Source organism: Galeopterus variegatus, unplaced genomic scaffold (genome assembly GCF_000696425.1).
Source record: "Galeopterus variegatus unplaced genomic scaffold, G_variegatus-3.0.2 Scaffold4875, whole genome shotgun sequence".
NCBI lineage: Eukaryota > Metazoa > Chordata > Mammalia > Dermoptera > Cynocephalidae > Galeopterus > Galeopterus variegatus.
Window position 1 is genome coordinate 49,972 of NW_007730986.1, and position 18,300 is coordinate 68,271.

General features: G+C 37.1%; 1 protein-coding gene across 1 annotated transcript in view; it reads left to right on the forward strand.

Moving 5' to 3' along the window:
* Positions 1-18,300, forward strand: part of SHQ1 (SHQ1, H/ACA ribonucleoprotein assembly factor) — a 110,006-nt gene that overhangs the window by 18,503 nt on the left and 73,203 nt on the right. The window contains exons 6-9 of the mRNA XM_008588523.1: positions 3,547-3,674; positions 13,559-13,713; positions 15,377-15,430; positions 17,590-17,713. Of these exons, the coding sequence (XP_008586745.1) occupies positions 3,547-3,674; positions 13,559-13,713; positions 15,377-15,430; positions 17,590-17,713 (461 nt within the window). The remainder of the gene's footprint in view (positions 1-3,546; positions 3,675-13,558; positions 13,714-15,376; positions 15,431-17,589; positions 17,714-18,300) is intronic.

Consider the following 18,300-nt stretch of genomic DNA (forward strand, 5'->3'; position numbering starts at 1 on the left):
GGGATCGCAACCCTCAGTGTCGCCCCCGTACCGGACTGGGACCAGCAACGGGATCGCAACCCTCGGTGTTGCTCCCGTGCCTCGCTCAGCCAGTGAGCGGGAACCGGTCTGTATGTGGGATCCGAACCCTCGGCGGGAGCGCTGCCGCGCTTCCCAAGCGGCGCACTACAGCATTCTGGACTTCTTTAAATCCATCAACCATAAAACCACCAGATGATGAAGTACTGAAAATGAAAATCTGCTTGAACCTGTGCTTGGTGCTCCTTTGCCTAAAGCATAAGCTCCTAACTCCTTAGCATGTCATTGAAAGTTCTCTGTGACCTGGATCACGCCTACCTCTGTAGCTTCACTGTTGCCACTTCCTGCCATGTTTTATGCTACAGCAGTAATGAATGTGTGCTTGTCCCCACCTGTACCTTTTGCTCACGGTATCCCTTTGCTAGCTGTTTTCTCTCCTGCCTGAATAACTTCACATATCCTTTCAGACTGGGCTTGGTGGTCACCGCCACGTACCTCCCTCTTAGACCTGTGTGGGAAGCACTCCTCACTGCTCCCCTGTTGTAGCTCTTCTTGTTTTTACCGCTGTTTTATAATGTTTCATGTTTGTGTCCGTGGTTGCCATTAAATTGTGGAGTCGTTGAGGGCAGGGAGCGAGTCTTATTGATCTTCATCTCCTGATGTTGCACCTAGAGGGAATTCAGTGAATGCTTGCTAATGGCACTTAAAAACTTGGAAATAATTTATTCTGGGAAGTAGAACATTAGTCAGCCTCATATCTTCTTCATGAAGCTCTTAATTCATGGGCGATGTAAAGAATGAACCATCATAGTGTAAATTACTGGGACTGTATTAGTGAAATTTTACTCAAAATAATCACTTAAACATTTTGTAGGGGTTTTTGTTTGTTTGTTTGTTTGTTTTGGTAGGAGGTTTAAGGGCATGGAGGTGGTAGAAATACCATTTTACCGAGCCAGGATTTTTTTTTTTAATCATGGTCCTCCTGGGGGAAAAACCAACATCTTTTCAGATGGGCTCTTCTTCTACCCTTGACTTAAGTGTCCTCAGGGCTCCAATGTCCGAGGCCCTTTTCTCTCATTGTGCCAGTTCTTCCTGGGTGGTTCTGTCCTTTTCCTTGGTCTAAATGCTTATGACTCCCATGTCTCTCTTGAGCATCAGACTGGTATGTCCAACCACCTATTGGACAGGTCTCTGTTTATATGTCCTAAAAGGGCACCTCAAACTCAACCTGTTCCAAAGGGAAGTCATTATCTCTCCCCTCACGTCTGTCAGCTTCCTGTGTCTCTGTCTCAGCAAAGGGCACTGTTGTCCACTGAGTTGTGGAGGCCAGAATTCTGGGCATCACACTTGACTCTTCTAGCTCCTCAAACTTTTTATCCTGAGGATTCTGGCTTCTATAGATATAGGTCAGATCCATCCACTTTGCTTCATGTCCACTGTCACTATCCTGTCCTATGCCACCGTTATTTCTGCTCCTTCAGGTTTAACTCTTTAAGTCATTTTCCAGGCTGCGGTTATGAGTTTCTAAGACATACTGTTGCCGTTCCCCTATGTAAAGCTCTTAAGTGTTCATTGTTCTTAGGGACAAAAATCTTCCAGATTTTTTAACATGTAGCTTACAGGGTTGTTGTTACTGCAACATATTGTTTTCAGTTTCTCTTAACTTTTTTTCTTAAATGTTCCTCATTTTCTAGCCTTAGCCAACTATTCTTTCTGTCCAGAATACTCTCTCACACCCCACTTAGTCTGGTTAACTGTTAATTATCATTCAGCTGTTGGCTTATATATTATTTCTGCCAATGTCCTTGCTTGTTATCCTAATTGTTTTCTGCCATAGAATCTTGTACTCTTATGTCATAGCTTTATGTTGTATAGTAATTTCTTAACTCTCCCGTGGGACTGTAAGTTCCATGAAGGCCAGGATTGTCTGTGTTTTGTCAGCAGTGGAATCCCAGTGCCTAATACGGAACTTGGAACATGGCATAAAGTCAGTATTTTTGTGCATGAATGACTTATTTAGCATTTTAGCCGTTTACTCTTATGACATCCTTTTTGAAATTCAGTTCTTAGAAAAAGCTCACATTCTGATTTCTGGATGTGTCTATAGTAGAACCTCAATTCAATTCAAAAGAGGTTTTCTTTAAGGAGAAAGATATGTAGCTAATAAGAAAATAGACTTGGCAGGATTAATTTATAAAGCAACTACTCCATCCTGGTCTCATATGCCTTGTGCACCTGACAAAAACTGGTATTAAGAATTCCCATTTCAAGATATTAGCTATTCAGTTTTGTCCAATATGTTCTTTATTTCTTCATGCATAAAATAGAATATTTGTTTTGGTTAAGAGCTTGGATTCTGGAGTAAGACTTAAGTGGGTTCACATCCTGGCCACACTTCTTACTGGCTCTCTGAGCTTGATGAAGATAGACAACTTTTCCTAGCCTCAGTTTCCACCCATGTGAAATGAGGGTATTAATAGTACCCCCTTGGCCATGGTGATGGTGTGACGATTGAAGGAAGAGATGGATAGTCAGCTCTCACTGCAGTGCTGGAACATATGAAGAACTCAGTAAGTTATCTGTGACCTCTCTAATTTTAATAAGATTTCAGTGTCTCAGTTGAAAGAAAAAAAGTGTTGAAGGTCATAAAACTATCAGCTAAAAAATTCAATTTATCGAAGAAACCAATTGAGTTTCTAGTTAACAGAAATATAAATGAAATTTTCACCATGAGTTATACTTTGTCATGCTTTCCCCAAGAATACCAGTTTCCAACAGTGAATGTGAGATAGCATACTTTCTAAAAAAGTGTCCTCCAGGCAGTGGGAGGTATATTTTGAATGTAGCTATTATTTTTTTCAGTTAAAACTGAGAAAGTATAGTGTTGGGAAAATTAGTTTTATGTGCCCCACAAGGGTTTCTTTTATCTTCTTCAATAGGTTAAAATCAAGAAACTGTTAAGATTAGCACAGCTAAATAAAATAGATTACACCTTGGTAGAAAATGAGTGCACCTGCTTAAAAAAAAATGGTGTTTGTGTGTGTATGTGTGTAGTCTCTTTAAGACTTTTTGTGGAGATGCAGTATTCTGAATTTTCTACTCACCTGTTTTTCTTTGCTGGTGGAGTTGAAAGATTCTTTCCTTTATTGTAACCTTACCAAAATCTATGGTATGTGCAAACCTAACACAAGTGCTAGGTTTCAGTCCAGGGTGTGTTCAGATATGCTTCATCCCACAGCACTGAATATGGGATGGGACTTCAGGGTAGGACTGGTTTTCTATGTACCTTCTATTTAAAGAGATGAGAAATATGAAATATCCCTTTAATCAGATGCTTACTTTTTGTTTTATGGTGATTAGTAACCACAAAGAAAGTAAATACAGCTCAGTCTTTCCTCAAAATGTACTTTGAATTAACAATCTATATTTCTAGTGCAAATGTAATGAGTTAAGATAAAATTTTAAAAAAATGAAAGCCAGTCTAATCCTAATGTAACAGGCCAATTCATTTCTTTCCCCCTCCCCCAGAGCTGACTTTTTTGAAGATGAGGCAGTTGAACAGGTTTTGAAGTATAATCCTTGGTGGATGGATACATATTCAAAAATGATAGCTTCTTTAGGAAAGAGTGAGGAGCAAGAAGATCATGCTGCATTAGGTAAGAAATTCAAAATTAGGCTCATTTGTTTAATTTTAAAATCTCACAGTGTATCAACTTTCCTGCCTTCCCTGTTATTAAGCATATAATTGTAATTACCTCATAATGTGAAAATATGATTTTGGGATTGCTAATTTTGGAAATGAGGTCTTTACCCTTGACTGGAAAATGCCACTAAATAATTAGACTCATTCGTGTTAGAAAATTCTTTTGATGTATATTTTCCTTTAAATCATTGGAGTCCTTTTAAAAATTTGTATTTTTTTTTTAAGTAAATTTAGGAATACCGACACACAGATTTGTAGTTTCTGATCAACCTACTTGGGAGATATGAGCCTTCCTCTGTAGTAAGGTCATTTGAGAATTAGTAATGGTGGGAAAAGACCCAGTTCTTACTCCCTTTCTCTGCTGAATGATTTTGATATGTCCTCCCCAGTTTTTTTTCCATGTGGTCTTGTGAGGAAGCAGGAGTAGTTATCCTCATATCCATACCTTACAGAGAGCAGGTGGGCCAATTTTTACCAATGAAGGCTGAGCTGGGGGGTTTTCTGAGCCACAAGAGGTGGCTGTGCCATACTTAATATTAAGCCAAACGTTATCCACAGAGAGTTCTTTCTTAGGCGGACATGTTATTACTGCTTTCTCTATGTACAATGTCAGTATATTAAGTCTGTAAATTAGAATTATAACAGTTTCGGATCAAGAATAGAAAGCCCACGTTTTCTGTCATACTGATTTGGCTTTTATTTAAATTTTAGTGTTTAAATGAAAGGAATACACACACATATGTACATTCTTTTTATTATTTTATTTTATTTTTTTAAAAGATGACCAGTAAGGGGATCTTAACCTTTGACCTGGTGTTGTCAGCACCACACTCTTCCAAGTGAGCTAAGCAGCCATCCCTATATAGGGATCCGAACCCGTGGCCTTGGTGTTATCAGCACCGCACACTCCCAAGTGAGCCACGGGCCAGCCCTTATACATTCTGAAGAATATTAAATGGAGTGTAGACTTCCCACCCTAAGTTGCTCTTCCAAAAAGTAATCACTGTTAAAGGTATTGGGTGTATTTTTAAAATACATGTACTCACATCTGAATATTTGCTTTAAGAAATTTATGCACAAACTTGTGTACAGTGTTCTTACCTGACTTTTTTCAGTTTGTGGTATATGTTGCAGATCCTGCATATCAGCACTTACAGATCTACCTGAAGCTTTCGGTGGCTGCCTAATATCCTGTTACATATTTGTATCATGACTGGTGGGCATTTGGGCTGTTCACAGTTTTCTGCTTTGCGAATAACACAGTGGCCTTCTTTGGTCACTCAGTCTGAAATAGCTGTAGGGTCTGTATTGTATCACAGTATTTTGATTCTCTGCATAGCAATGCCTGTTATCTGCTCATTTTTCAGTGTCTAGTGTAGTGCCTGTTATGTAATAAGTACTCAATAAATATTTATAGAGTAAATATTATAAATATTTTTGTGGTTAGGTTTCTTAGAGTTAGGTGATTTCTACCCGATTGAGAAATTGCTACCGTAATCTTTTTTTTTTTTTTTTTTTCCTTTTTGTCTTTTTTCATGACCGGCAACGGATCGCAACCCTCAGTGTCACGCCCGTACCGGCCCGGGACCGGCAACGGGATCGCAACCCTCAGTGTTTCTCCCTGCACCTCGCTCAGCCAGTGAGCGGGAACCGGTCACCCTCAGTGTTGCTCCCTGCACCTCGCTCAGCCAGTGAGCGGGAACCGGTCACCCTCAGTGTTGCTCCCTGCACCTCGCTCAGCCAGTGAGCGGGAACCGGTCTGTATGTGGGATCCGAACCCTCGGCGGGAGCTCTGCCACGCTTCCCAAGCGGCGCACTGTAGCAGTGCGCCACCAGGCTGGCCCGTAATCTTTTAGAAAATAGAGGATCGGCTTTATTGCATAACAGAAACTCATTTATAATGACTCCTGTTATATTTATTGTTTTCAACAAATCCTGGGTTTTATATTTGATTTGAGTTAAGCTTTTAGAGTCTTCCCACATTATATAGACTAATTTTAGGGTATACAATTGCTAACACAATTTAGCTAGTTAAAACTGTTTATGCCATGTAGATCTACTCAGAAAGTTTGCTCAGACTTACATCATCAAGGATGTCAACTGGCCCGAATCAGTTTGCCCAGTTTTAGCACAACACTTGAATGAGGTGGGGTAGTAGGAAATTGGTGGCTGTGTAGTTGAGTTTTCTGTCCACCAGGGTGAGCTACTTGCCCTAAAAATCAAGAGAAGACATTCCCTTTGATTTAAATTCTAACTTGCTCTACTTTGATAAATTGTAGCTTGTTCTCAGTCCAGTTTTCTGTGTCAGCAGAGCTTTGAGTTAGTTCTCTATGTGCAATTTTAACAGGAGATTAAGCCAGTCCGTCCTTTTAACCACTGGCCTTCCTGATCCTTCATCTGACCCATGGCTTACAGCCAGGCTGGTGCTTCAGGAACAGTCATAGTCTGTTAAGCCATTATGATGATTCATTCTAAAAAAAATCACCTTTAAAAATAGCAAGGGCATGCGATCTAAGGTAGGAGAACTTGAGCTCTGTGTTGAACAGAAAGTACCTCTTCTGATATGCCATTTATAAGGTTAAGTGTAGGATATAAGCTAAATATGAGGTTTGGGGTTTAACTCCTTGCTTCACCACATGCTAGCAGTGTGATCTTGCAACTTTGGGTTGCTGTGGAAATCCTATACCTACTTCAGAGCAGTCGTGAGGATTGAGTGAGATGATGTATTTAAAATCCTTAGTATATTGTAAATGTTAGAAGTATTACTATAGAGGAACATCAGTGTTAGGAGAGTCAGGAATTGAGTGGTTTCTCTGTGAAATTATAATTTTTGCACATTTGCAAAGCTTTTAAGGGAAAGTTCGTTGTTAACAAGATTTTTTTTTCTTGTTTAAATATTTGAGACACCCAGAATTGGAGGAATAAATTGAAGTGTTGTTGAACCTGGGTAAGATATGGGAGGGAAGAAATAAACCAAAACGTAAACTTTAAAGTTCTCTGTTTACCTGTGGTGCATGGTGCTGCTGTAACTTTCCTCTCCTCTTCCTCTTTGTTCATCTTCGTTTCTCTGGCCCACTTCCTCTTTGTGTCATAGCAGTGGGCTGCAACCTCTAATGCTCCCTTATCAGAAACTGCCAGAAAGATATCAGGGTACTTTAGAAAGTTTGTGGAAAAATAGACTTAAAAGATAATACGAATCTTTCCATGAACTTTTTGAAGTACCCTTGTATAACAGTGCAGGTGAAGGGTACACATGTGATTCATCCTTCATCATAAAATATTAACTGGGATTGTTTTGAATTCCAGATAAGCTGTAGGCAGTGAACTTTGCTCCCTGTCTTTGCGTTCATAGTGATTCTTGTCATTTTCATCGTAGTCCTTAGTTACAACATGGAGACTTTTCTTCAGTTTTGTAATGATCCAGATTTTCCTCCCCAAAGACTTGTAAATGGAAGTGTTAAGTGCTGTGCTTCCCCTGAGCTCTGGTTTCATGAGGATGGACTTACCGCATTTCCCATGTTGTCTTTCAGTGGTTAATCTCAGCCCAAGAGTCTTGGCATATTATTGCTTGTTATGACACCACATAACATTTATAGTCAATGAATTTCCTAGCGGGGACATCCTGTTTGGCACCAATGAGCCCTTCAGTGTTTGTAGAGATTACTGTCAGTGTCAGCTTTGGAAGTTGTAGCACTGCAGGGCTACCCATTGAAGCTGAAGGTTTGAATGCAGCACATTTTCTTCTGGTTTCCTTGATCTGTTTCCAGTAAGTGCACAATGTAATAGGCAGATGTGCATTACTCTGAGGGGAGCCAAATCGTGGATGAGATAATTGTTGACCCCGCCAAGACTGGGATGTTTGGGAGGGGGATTTAGAGAGGAAGGGAAGATTTAAAAGTAACAAAATTAGAAGGTGTTTGGGAGAAAAAGTGACCACCTCACTAACATCTGTTCATTTTGATGGGAGTCCCTTTGCAGTCCTTAAACACTTTGGTGGGGTTTTTAATGTTGGGAGGCAGTCCTGGGCCATTTGCTTCAGTGCTGGGGCATCAGTTTCTTCCCCAAACATATTGAACTTTCAGCTGGCTTTTCTTTCACTGTAGATTATTTTTAGAAGTATAATTAACTGGAATGTTGTGAACTGTATAGCAAAGCTGCTTTGTAGTATAGCTAAGTCATACAAATGCTTGACAAATGTTACTCGTGGTGGCAATCATCCAAGTATTGTTGGCACTGCATCTGTAGTTACTTCCAGTACTGCTACTAGGTCAGACCTGATTGTGTGCAAACCTCCACAAGTTCCCCTTTGGGTGATATGATTTACAGCTCCAATAAAAAAGGCCTTAGGGAGTTCACTCTTGTTTCTCTAGTGATTTCCTGTTTGTTGTTGTTATTTATCATCTCTGGTTTCTTTGCTTGGATTTCAGAATTTAAATGTGCTTGTATATTATTAATGAACTAAGTAGGCCAGAATGGAGCTTAAAAATGCTCAGAAAAAGGTGGTGGTGTTTTAAGGAAAAGCTAGGGGTGCCTAGCATCCAAGAATTTGGAAGAGTATATGCAAGTAGGCTTTTCTTATGCATACAGTTATTGAAAGTAATTTATAATATGTAGCAGGAGTTACATGTGTGTAATGTAACATCAGAACCTATAGTGCCCAGGTAAACCTTTACAGATGGTTAAATATATATAGGTATGATTATTTCACAATGAAGCCATAAACATGCGGAAGAGTTGATGTGTTGCTAAATGGTTCTGTGCATGCTTACTTTGTGATTCAAAATTATGTGGAAGCAGAGGTCTTTATTAGTCAAGTAGGATATAAAGGTTTTTCCTCTAGTGAGATAATAGCATCATGAACCCCTGGCACTTTCCTATTAGCTAAAGTAATGGATGTTTCAAAAACTATACCTAAGGGAATACTGTCTGAAACCTTTTCCCTCAATACAAGGGATATAGAATACCTTGTCAGGTATATTTTCTTCATGCAGTGATTATGTTCCTTCATGGAGTTTCCTTACATCAAACTGCTTAAAGTAAACTGAGAACTTCTATTTAAATTAAGGGATCAATCAACATATAGTTTATCTGTTTTATTAATTTCATTTTTAAATGTTAGTCGCTAAAGAATGTTTCTCCTGACACCTACCTGCATTATTAAGTTTTAAAAAATACACAGTTCTTTACCTTGCTACTTAGCAAATTAAATACATAGTCATAGTTATTTGTTGTTTATATAAGCATTGCTTGTACAAATACGTTTCTTCTTTTTTTTTAATGTAGGATTGCTAATGTGGTTGGAAAAATAATTATATAAATATATTTCAAAACCTGTTTTTTGTAGTAAGTACATTTTAATGGATGAAAAGAGTATTGCTTCTAGTAATTTAAAATAAGTATGTTTAAGATTTTTTCCCCCAGAGGATAGGCTGCAGAACTGCTGGAAGTCTTAAAAAGAAGCCATGTTGAACTTAATGCTCATAAAATAGGACAGAAGTGAGTTTGGAAAATTATATGTGAAAAAGGTTCATCATGTGTGAGTAATCATATTCTCTTCCTTCAGGCTTTTGCCAAGTTGTGATGAGCAGAAAGGCAGTCTTTTGTTGAGCAGAGACGTAAGGGGACTGGGAAGCTAGCTATCAACAGAGTGGTTTGGGAATATCGAAAAGGCAGTTTAATAATTTTTGGTCTCTGAAAAAGTGGCAGAGACAGCCAGGTATCTTTTCATAGTTCTTCTCCCCCTTTTTTAGGCTGAGGCCTTCCTTCTTGAGTTATAGCTGGGCACATGACCACTCAGCTAGTGACTACCTTTCCTTTCCTTCCTTGAAACTGGGTGGGATTGTGTGACTGAGTCCTGGCCTGTGGGAAATCAGTAGGAATGATCTTTGCTCTTTCTGGATTGAGTCTTTAGAAAGAAAGTGCTGGCAATCCTCTCTACTTTCTGCTTTCCCATTAGTTAGGAAATGGTAAAAACCTGAAGGAGTTGTCTTGGTGGACCCATAGATGGAAGTTATATGATGGGGATGCTGATGCCCAACAAGCCCTGAATCATTTACCCTGGATAGCAGCATGACAGAGAAACTTCTATCTTATTTAAGCCACTGTCTTTCAGGGTCTCTTTGTTACAGCAGTTTAGCGTGTCTTTACCTAAATATAGCGGACATTTCTAAAACCTGTAGAAAAAGACCTGAAAGTTATTTTGACATTACTTGGATATGAAGCACCAGAAACAGAAGCAGAATGCTCCTCTTTACTGGGATGGAAAATGTTTTAAGTGAATTTGAAAGTGATTGTCTGATAGGGGACAGAAGGAAAATTAAGAATTACTTTGTAAGATAAGAGACTGATAACACATTTATTTAGAGGTAACTAAATATCTAGATGCTTAGGTTTCTTTAAAAATTTCTCTGAGACAAGTGGTAGGCCATGTTTTACTTAGAATAGTTAGGAACTGAGCGTAACTATATTTTTAGCTGTTATTCTTTCTATGTCTTGCTCTAAGACAAGATATATTTTACTTCATATGTATAGCAATGAGTATAATAATACTTAGGTTTTGTTAATGTGAGAAGATGCATAATTGGATAGAAAAGCATGTTATATGATCTCTTGTCTATAGGAAGACCTGATATTAGGACACTACCGCATGGTAGTTTGCCTAAATTGTAGAAGGAAATACAATCTTATACTCGCCTTTATGTACACATAAAGTATTGTGTTTTATCATTAGCATTTATTAAGTATTTCAGTTTGTTGTTTAGGTCTGTGTAGCCAACATTTGGTAAGGTGACTGATACGTAAAAAGAAATAGCTTTTCTCTTTTATCAAGAAGTACTTAGTAATAGAAATGGAAAAAAAAGTACTGTATTCACACAGACAAAAATAGAAAATACTTTGAAGTAATTTTTAACAAGAAAGTAACAGATCTGTATGACAAAGTTGGTGGTTCAATACGGTGGGCAAAGATGGACTACTGAACAAGCTGTGCTGGCACAATTAACTGTTCCTCTGGAATAAACTGAAATCTTAGAACATAAGAAAAATAACTTACAGATGGATTAAAGACTTGAATGTAAAAAATGAAACAGTAAATCTTAAAGCAACTTCATGTAGAGTTCAGGGGTTGGAGAAACCTTAACCAAGGCTATACATCCATATGTTTAAAAAAAAAAAAGATGGACATATTTGGCTACAAAAATAAATAAATATTTCATTGTCAAAAGTTGCCATAAACAAACTCAATAGAGATATAGTAGATTTGTAGAGATGATTAGGGTTTATGTCTCTAATATACAAAGAGTTCTTTAGAAAAAATAAATAAATATTTCATTGTCAAAAGTTGCCATAAACAAAGTCAATAGAGGTATAGTAGATTTGTAGAGATGATTAGGGTTTATGTCTCTAATATACAAAGAGTTCTTTAGAATTGGACAAGATAAGCCATCCAGTAGAAAAATTTAGGCAAAACACATTCAAATAGGTAATTCACAAGTGGGCAAATCTAGATTGCAAACAAACCTATGAAATAATGCTCCAAGTTTAGCAGTTAGAGAAATACTAAGTGAGGTGAAAATGATGTAGCATCGTTTTAGTTTTTTCTTGCTGTATGACAAATTACCACAAGCTTCACACTGCATATATCTGTAATCTTTCAGTTGCCATGACTCAGGAGTCAGGCTTGGCGTAGCTGTGGGTCTTCTGCTCAGGGTCTTGCAAGGCTGTAAACAAATATGAGGCTACTCCAAAAAGTTCATGGAAAAATAGAATTGAAAGATAATATGAATCTTTCTGTGAACTTTTTGAAATTCTCTCTATTTTCCATCTTTTTTTTTTTTTTTTTTTTTTTGTAGGTGTTAGTGGCTGCATTCTTTTCTGAAGCTCAGGGTCCTCTTCCAAGCTCACACGATTGCTGACAGAATTTCATTCCTTGCGCTGTAGAACTGAGGCCCCTGCTTTGTTGATGGCTGTCAGCTGGGGGCCACTGAGAGATCTTAGAGGCCCCCCAAGCCTTCTCCTCACAGGCTGTGTCATCACATGACATCTTTTCTTTTTTTTAAAGATGACTGGTAAGGGGATCCCAACCCTTGACTTGCTGTTGTCAGCACCACGCTCTCCCAAGTGAACTAACTGGCCATCTCTATATATGGATCCGACCCCATGGCCTTGGTGTTATCAGCACCACACTCTCCCAAGTGAGCCACAGGCTGGCCCCCACATGACATCTTTTCTTTTCAAAACCAGTTGGTGAGTCCCTGGCTCCAGCCTGCTAACAGTGGAATGTAATAATCAGCACGACTGTCCCATCACCTGTGCCATATTCTGTTGGCCAAAAGCAAGTCAAGAGCGCCATGTGATGTGACTCACTGAGGGTTGTCTTAGATTTCTGCCTATCACAGTCACTTTATATCTATTATACTGGAAACGATTGGAAAAAAGCTATTACATTTATTGCCAGGAGGAAGTGGGGTGTATGTGTAGGAAGGGGAACTTCTATCCGTGAAGGATAGTTATTGTAACTAGGAGAGTTATTGTAACTTTTAAAAACAGATATACTTTTTGACCCAGTAAATCTCTTTTATTTATGGAAATAAGGCCTCTAATATCCAAGGGCATATGACAAGGACGTTTATTGCACCATTATTAGTGGCAGAAAACTAGAAGCAAAGTGAATACCCATCAGCAGGGGGAGTGGTTGGATAGAACATGGCACATCACGGAATATTAATCTCCTTTACAAAAATTAGCTACGTATCAGTTGACTTGGAGGAATGTGCCAAAGGTGTCGTTGAATGAGAGGGGCTAGATGGAGAAAAATAACCTAATTCTTTGGGGGAGGTATGAACTCCTTAGTATATGATTACATGGGAGCAGAGAGAACTATGGAATGATATATAGTAGATTTTTAATGTGGGGGAGGCTGTTGATGAAGATGAAGGTGAAGAGAGGGTACTAAGCAAAAGGCGAAAAGGACAAAGAAACTGTGTTAAAGAAACATCCACTTTCCATAAGTCTAGTATGTGTGATATGGTCACATTTGTGTATTTGAGCATGTGAAACTTTGTTTATATGGGTAACAAATAGTGAAAAAATAAATACTATGCCCTTAAAGTTGATTAATATATGAGAATATTCCTATTTCTTTGTATAGAACTTTCAAAATGGGTGATGAGTATTTTCAGTGTTCTATTTAGCTATCGTAGTTGACCCTTGAACAACACAGGGGTTGGGGCACCAACTCCGCCTCCAGTCAAAAATCCACATATAATTTTTAACTCTCTCAAAACTTAACTGATAGCCTGCTCTTGACCAGAAGCCTTACTGATGACATAGTCAATTAACACATATTTTGTATATGTATTATGCTTACAATAAAATAAGCTAGAGAAAGTACATTTCCAGTACTGTACATTTATTGGAAAAAAAAAATCCCATATAAGTGGACCTGTGCAATTCAAACCCATGTTGTTTAAGGGTCAACTGTTCATGTCTTCTGTTGTCAAAATGTATTATCTTAATTTTAAGGTCAGTAACTCTGGCATTTAGATGCCTCAAATACAAAACAATGTAGCAAAAAAGGGGGGAGGGGATCTAGAAATAACAAATTGATATTGTTTGGGAATGTCTCCTTTATATAGCCCCACTATGGATAGGGCAAATACATAGCCCTTAATAAAACTGAAGTCTACTTTTAAAATGTTGTTTATATATCCACAGTTAAGTAAAAATAGTTTTGCTTCAGTTTCTATAATTAAAAGTTCTGATTCTGACAAATCTTCCACATTGAAGGTTTTATAGCACTGAATGGAACATCTGATTTTTAAATGCATTTTCTTCTAGTGTCTTTTTCTGAGGAAGAGAAATACCAGCTACGAAAATTTGTCAGTAAATCTTATCTTCTGGACAAGAGAGCCCATCGTCAAGTGTACTACAGTTTGATTGATATCCTTCTGGCATACTGCTATGAAACTCGTGTCTCTGAAGGAGAGAAGAATGTAAGTGCATGTGTGTTGGTGTAGATTACTGTATCTTAGTATTTACCTGCAAGTGTTCAATTCATATAGTATGTACACTTCTGAAAAATTGTATGTAAATCAGATTTTTAAAAACTCGAATCACACTTTTTTTTTTTGCTATTTAAAGGAATCATATTGTAAAAGTAAATCCTTTTGTAAGTTATTTCTTAAGTGATCTATTTAAAAATATGGTAGACTTTATTATTTCTCTTCTTAAAACATATTTGATTTTGTAAATAGCTAAACTTTCTCACTTTTGTCACTGACCTATGTTTAAAAAGGCTAGAAAACCAAAAGTCTTTCTAGTTAGTGTGCTCCTGCAGCTGTTTATAATTGTCCTTGTTGAAAGGGTTATTTTTTTTGTTTGTTTGTTTTTGTCTTTTTTCGTGTCCGGCAACGGATTGCAACCCTCAGTGTTGCGCCCGTACCGGACTGGGACCGGCAACGGGATCGCAACCCTCCGTGTCGCACCCGCACCTCGCTCAGCCAGTGAGTGGGAACCGGTCTGTATGTGGGATCCGAACCCTTGGCAGGAGCGCCACCACGCTCCCAAGCGGTGCACTGTAGCAGTGTGCCACCGGGCCGGCGAAAGGGTTATTTTTGACCTGAGCGTATGCTTTCCTTTTTTTGAATTACACAAATAATTCATTATTGTTATAAAGGAAAATATGCACATGAAGAAAATAATTAAGACTTCCTGTAATTTCAGCCATCAGAAATAACCACCATTACAAGGTGATGTATCTGTTTCCAGTCATCTTTCAATGTGTACATATTTACTTTGGGTCATAATGTATATACCATTATTTAATTTGCTTTTCTCAATGTTATAGCAGTAGCCTAGTATTGGAGTTAGAATTTGATATGTGCCAATTTTTTTGTTGTCACAATTCTGAAATTTTCTAAGGTGACTATTGAGGTTTGTATATGACTCCAAAATGAATACTATTGAGTGAATCAAGAGCATAATATTTCTGCAAATACTTTTTGTTTCCATTCATTTTTTAAAGATGCTATAATTGGAGAAAATGTTTTCTTTGACAAAAAAAGTGCTTCATATTGTTGAATCTTGAAAAGATGAGTGAGAATGTTTGGTTATGCTTGTAAAAATTACCATTTTTTAAATTCTTTTATTTGTATACTCGAAATCATGAAGTATTGCAACTTTTAGACCTCCTCTAGAATGTACTTATTTTCACAAGCATTCTCAGAAAGGCCAGATTCTTGAGAAGCTTTTTAAGTGCCACAGATAGTACTTCAACATTATTTTTGATTCCTTTGATAGATTATTTATGGAATGTTTGGAAGGGAAATAACTCAATGAGAGAGACAGAAAATGAGCAAGCAGCACTTTGCTTTAATTTTTAGTTTCAAAGCCCCTGCTTATTTGCTTTTGTTTTCTGGTCCTTTTATCAGGGGAAAAGTTATATTTCATTAAATCTTAAGGAAAGTAAACAGAAACTTACCTCTGATAGTCTCTGTGTCAGTAAAATAATTTTTTTTCTACAGTTGTAAACACTTCTTAGTTCTTCAATAGGTGGGTATTACTCAGATACTAGTTGAATAAATGGATATATTTGCTTTATCCTCAAATGACTTTACCTCTAATATGATGGTACTCTTTTCTCCAAAATAAATAAAGGTTGAATCTGCATGGAATATTAGAAAACTGAGTCCAACACTGTGCTGGTTTGAGGTATGATTTCTAGTTGTAAGTGTTTAAGTTTTGTTGTTCAGAAAGTTATTTTTCTGTTGTCATTACTTCATTTTGGGTAATTCAAGCAATTCTTTGACTTAAAGCTTAGAAGTTTCTTTTCCATCTTTTTAATAAAATTCTGACAATGAAGCCAGGTTGGGTATTTTGGAAGCTGGGGGAGGGCAAATACACTTTGGAGAAAGAGTGAGACACGGTTTATTGGGGGAGAATTTGGGGTAGAGCTGGAGGCCTGACTGTAAGTTGGCATTTATCAGGACTCCGATCTCAAAGATGGGAAGCAAACGTAGGTGATAATTGGCCACCAAACGCTTAGGGTCTGTGCTAAGCGTTTTATACATTATTTCATCTATTCCTTTCAATAAATCTGTAAGGTAAGTATTGCTGGTTTCACAGGTGAGGAAGCTTAGATCACATAGCTTAAATAACTTATCCTAGGTCCTAAAATTAGTATGGTTAGATTTAATAACTCTTTTAGTATAGTGATAACTGGTTTTTATGTCAATTTTCTAGAAAATAGTGGTGCAGGTCTCACCCAGAGTATCAAAGGATGATGATATCTATAAATTTCCTAATTTTGAACAAACTGTTGTACATCAAAACAGTAATAAAAAGGAGAAACTGTGAAAAAGTATGAATTTAAATAATTGATAATTGTAAAATCAATTAAGACAACTATTATTTTTTAAGTTGTAAAATCAAGATAGTTTCATGGCACCACTTAGTTTCTATTATATCTTACCTATTATTTGAACAAAAACAGTTACTTCAGAGAATCGTAGTACTCCAAGAATGGTCCACTGACCAACAACTTGACCAGCAGCCTCAGCTGGGAGCTTGTTAGGAAGACAGAATCTCAGTCCTATGCCAGACCCACTGAATCAGAATCTGTAGCAGATCTCCAGGTGTTCGTATGCGTGTTGAAGAGGGAGAAGTGCTGCTCTCTAGGCTTCTTCTGGGCTCCTCATATTGCTGTGGTCAGCATATAATAGAGGAATTGGTTTTTGTAATAATTACACTGCTCTTATGTTGGAAGTAGTTGGTGACTGGGTAATTTCATAGTATAGTTACTAAAGTTCACATTAAGATTTACCTATTTATGATTTTATTTTGAAATCTTTATTGTTTTTGAGATAATTTAGAATTGCCAGACATATCAATAGCTCTGTTAACTTTTATAAGTGTTTGTTTTTTGCTAGAATTTTTTGAAAGTTCTTTTTAGATATTAGCTATTCTTTTTCACGTACTCAGTTTTCTTAATTAGATGTCTCAGCGAAGGATTAATATACATGGAAATTATCTTGTTCTCAGTTTTATATTTTAAGTTTTTACATATGATTTACATTTTTATTCTTTTCTTATCAAAAAACAATTGAAAAACAGTGTTGTAGAAAATTTCCTTTGCCTAGTACTTTTAATAAGTTTTGAATTGCTAATGGTATCAGTTTGTTATGGATAAAACACTTTTTTCCCCAGAAATCAGTAGTGCAATTTCTCGATCAGTGAAAGCAAATTACTCAAATAAATATCACATATTACTCATGCTCAAAGCAAAAAAAAAGTGGGAGGACTGTGAATATACTTCGCTAAAGAGTTCTCTATCCTTTATCTGTGCTATCTTGAATGGCCTTAAAAGGCAAAAACATGAAACATCATTTAAAAACGTCCTTTTTGTGCGTGTGTATTTTGTTAATGCCATGTGTTACAGAGTCTTATTTGTAATTCTTAAGACTTTTTAAAACCCTCCTGTTACATATGTGGTTTTTAAGGAGCACTTGTGATATGTTTATATAGTGTGGGAAATTACAAAGACTACGATTAAGTAATTTATTGTAAGGCATACAAAAATAATCTCATTTCATGGTTGCTACTTGGCTTCATGATGATCCAAACTTATTATAGGTTTTAACTGAGAATAGTTCCCCATTTCATTGTGTGCTTTTGTTTGTGTAAAATTTTATGGAAATGATTACTTATTAAAATGTATACAAAAATAATCTCATTTCATGGTTGCTACTTGGCTTCATGATGATCCAAACTTATTATAGGTTTTAACTGAGAATAGTTTCCCATTTCATTGTGTGCTTTTGTTTGTGTAAAATTTTATGGAAATGATTACTTATTAAAATGATATTTCACAGACTTGGACTAATGTTCATGAAATCCTGGTGTCTTTTGGAAGAAGAGTTTTGTGCTACCCACTTTACCGCCATTTCAAGCTGGTGATGAAGGCTTACAGAGACACTATAAAGATATTGCAACTAGGTAAGGTATTCTCATGCTTGCAGATTTGGGAGTGAAAAAGTTGTAGATTTTTAGTCTGTGAAGATGTAATAATGATTTTTGCTTTTTTTCTATAAATAAGTATTAGAAATCACCTAATCAACCCCCCCCCCCGCAGATTTATAAGGAAATAATCCCTCTATATAGATATATAATCATACAGAGGTGTGATAACTCTTTTCTGAGAGGAATGGGGAGGGTAAATAGAGAAGGTACACACAGTATTCCAAACCATTTTGTATTAGAGTAGACTGCCTATAATTTTCTAGACCCTGCGGTAGGACTGTGGGTATAATAATAAATAAGATAGATAAATTCCCAACTCAGCAAAGATTACGGTTTTGTCAGAGAGGATAAATAAGTAAACAGTTCCAGTGGAGAGTGAGAAGTGTTCTGCTAGGAGAAGGACAGGGATGTTTAGGAGGGGACATATAACCTAGACTTAGAATGTCAGCTTTCCAGTGAAAAGCGCAACTACTTTGAGGACTTTTGACTATTGGTAAATTCGTCCTGAAAAGACAAATACTTAGTAGCTTTAAGTATGTGGAAAATTCTAGGCTCTGAAACAA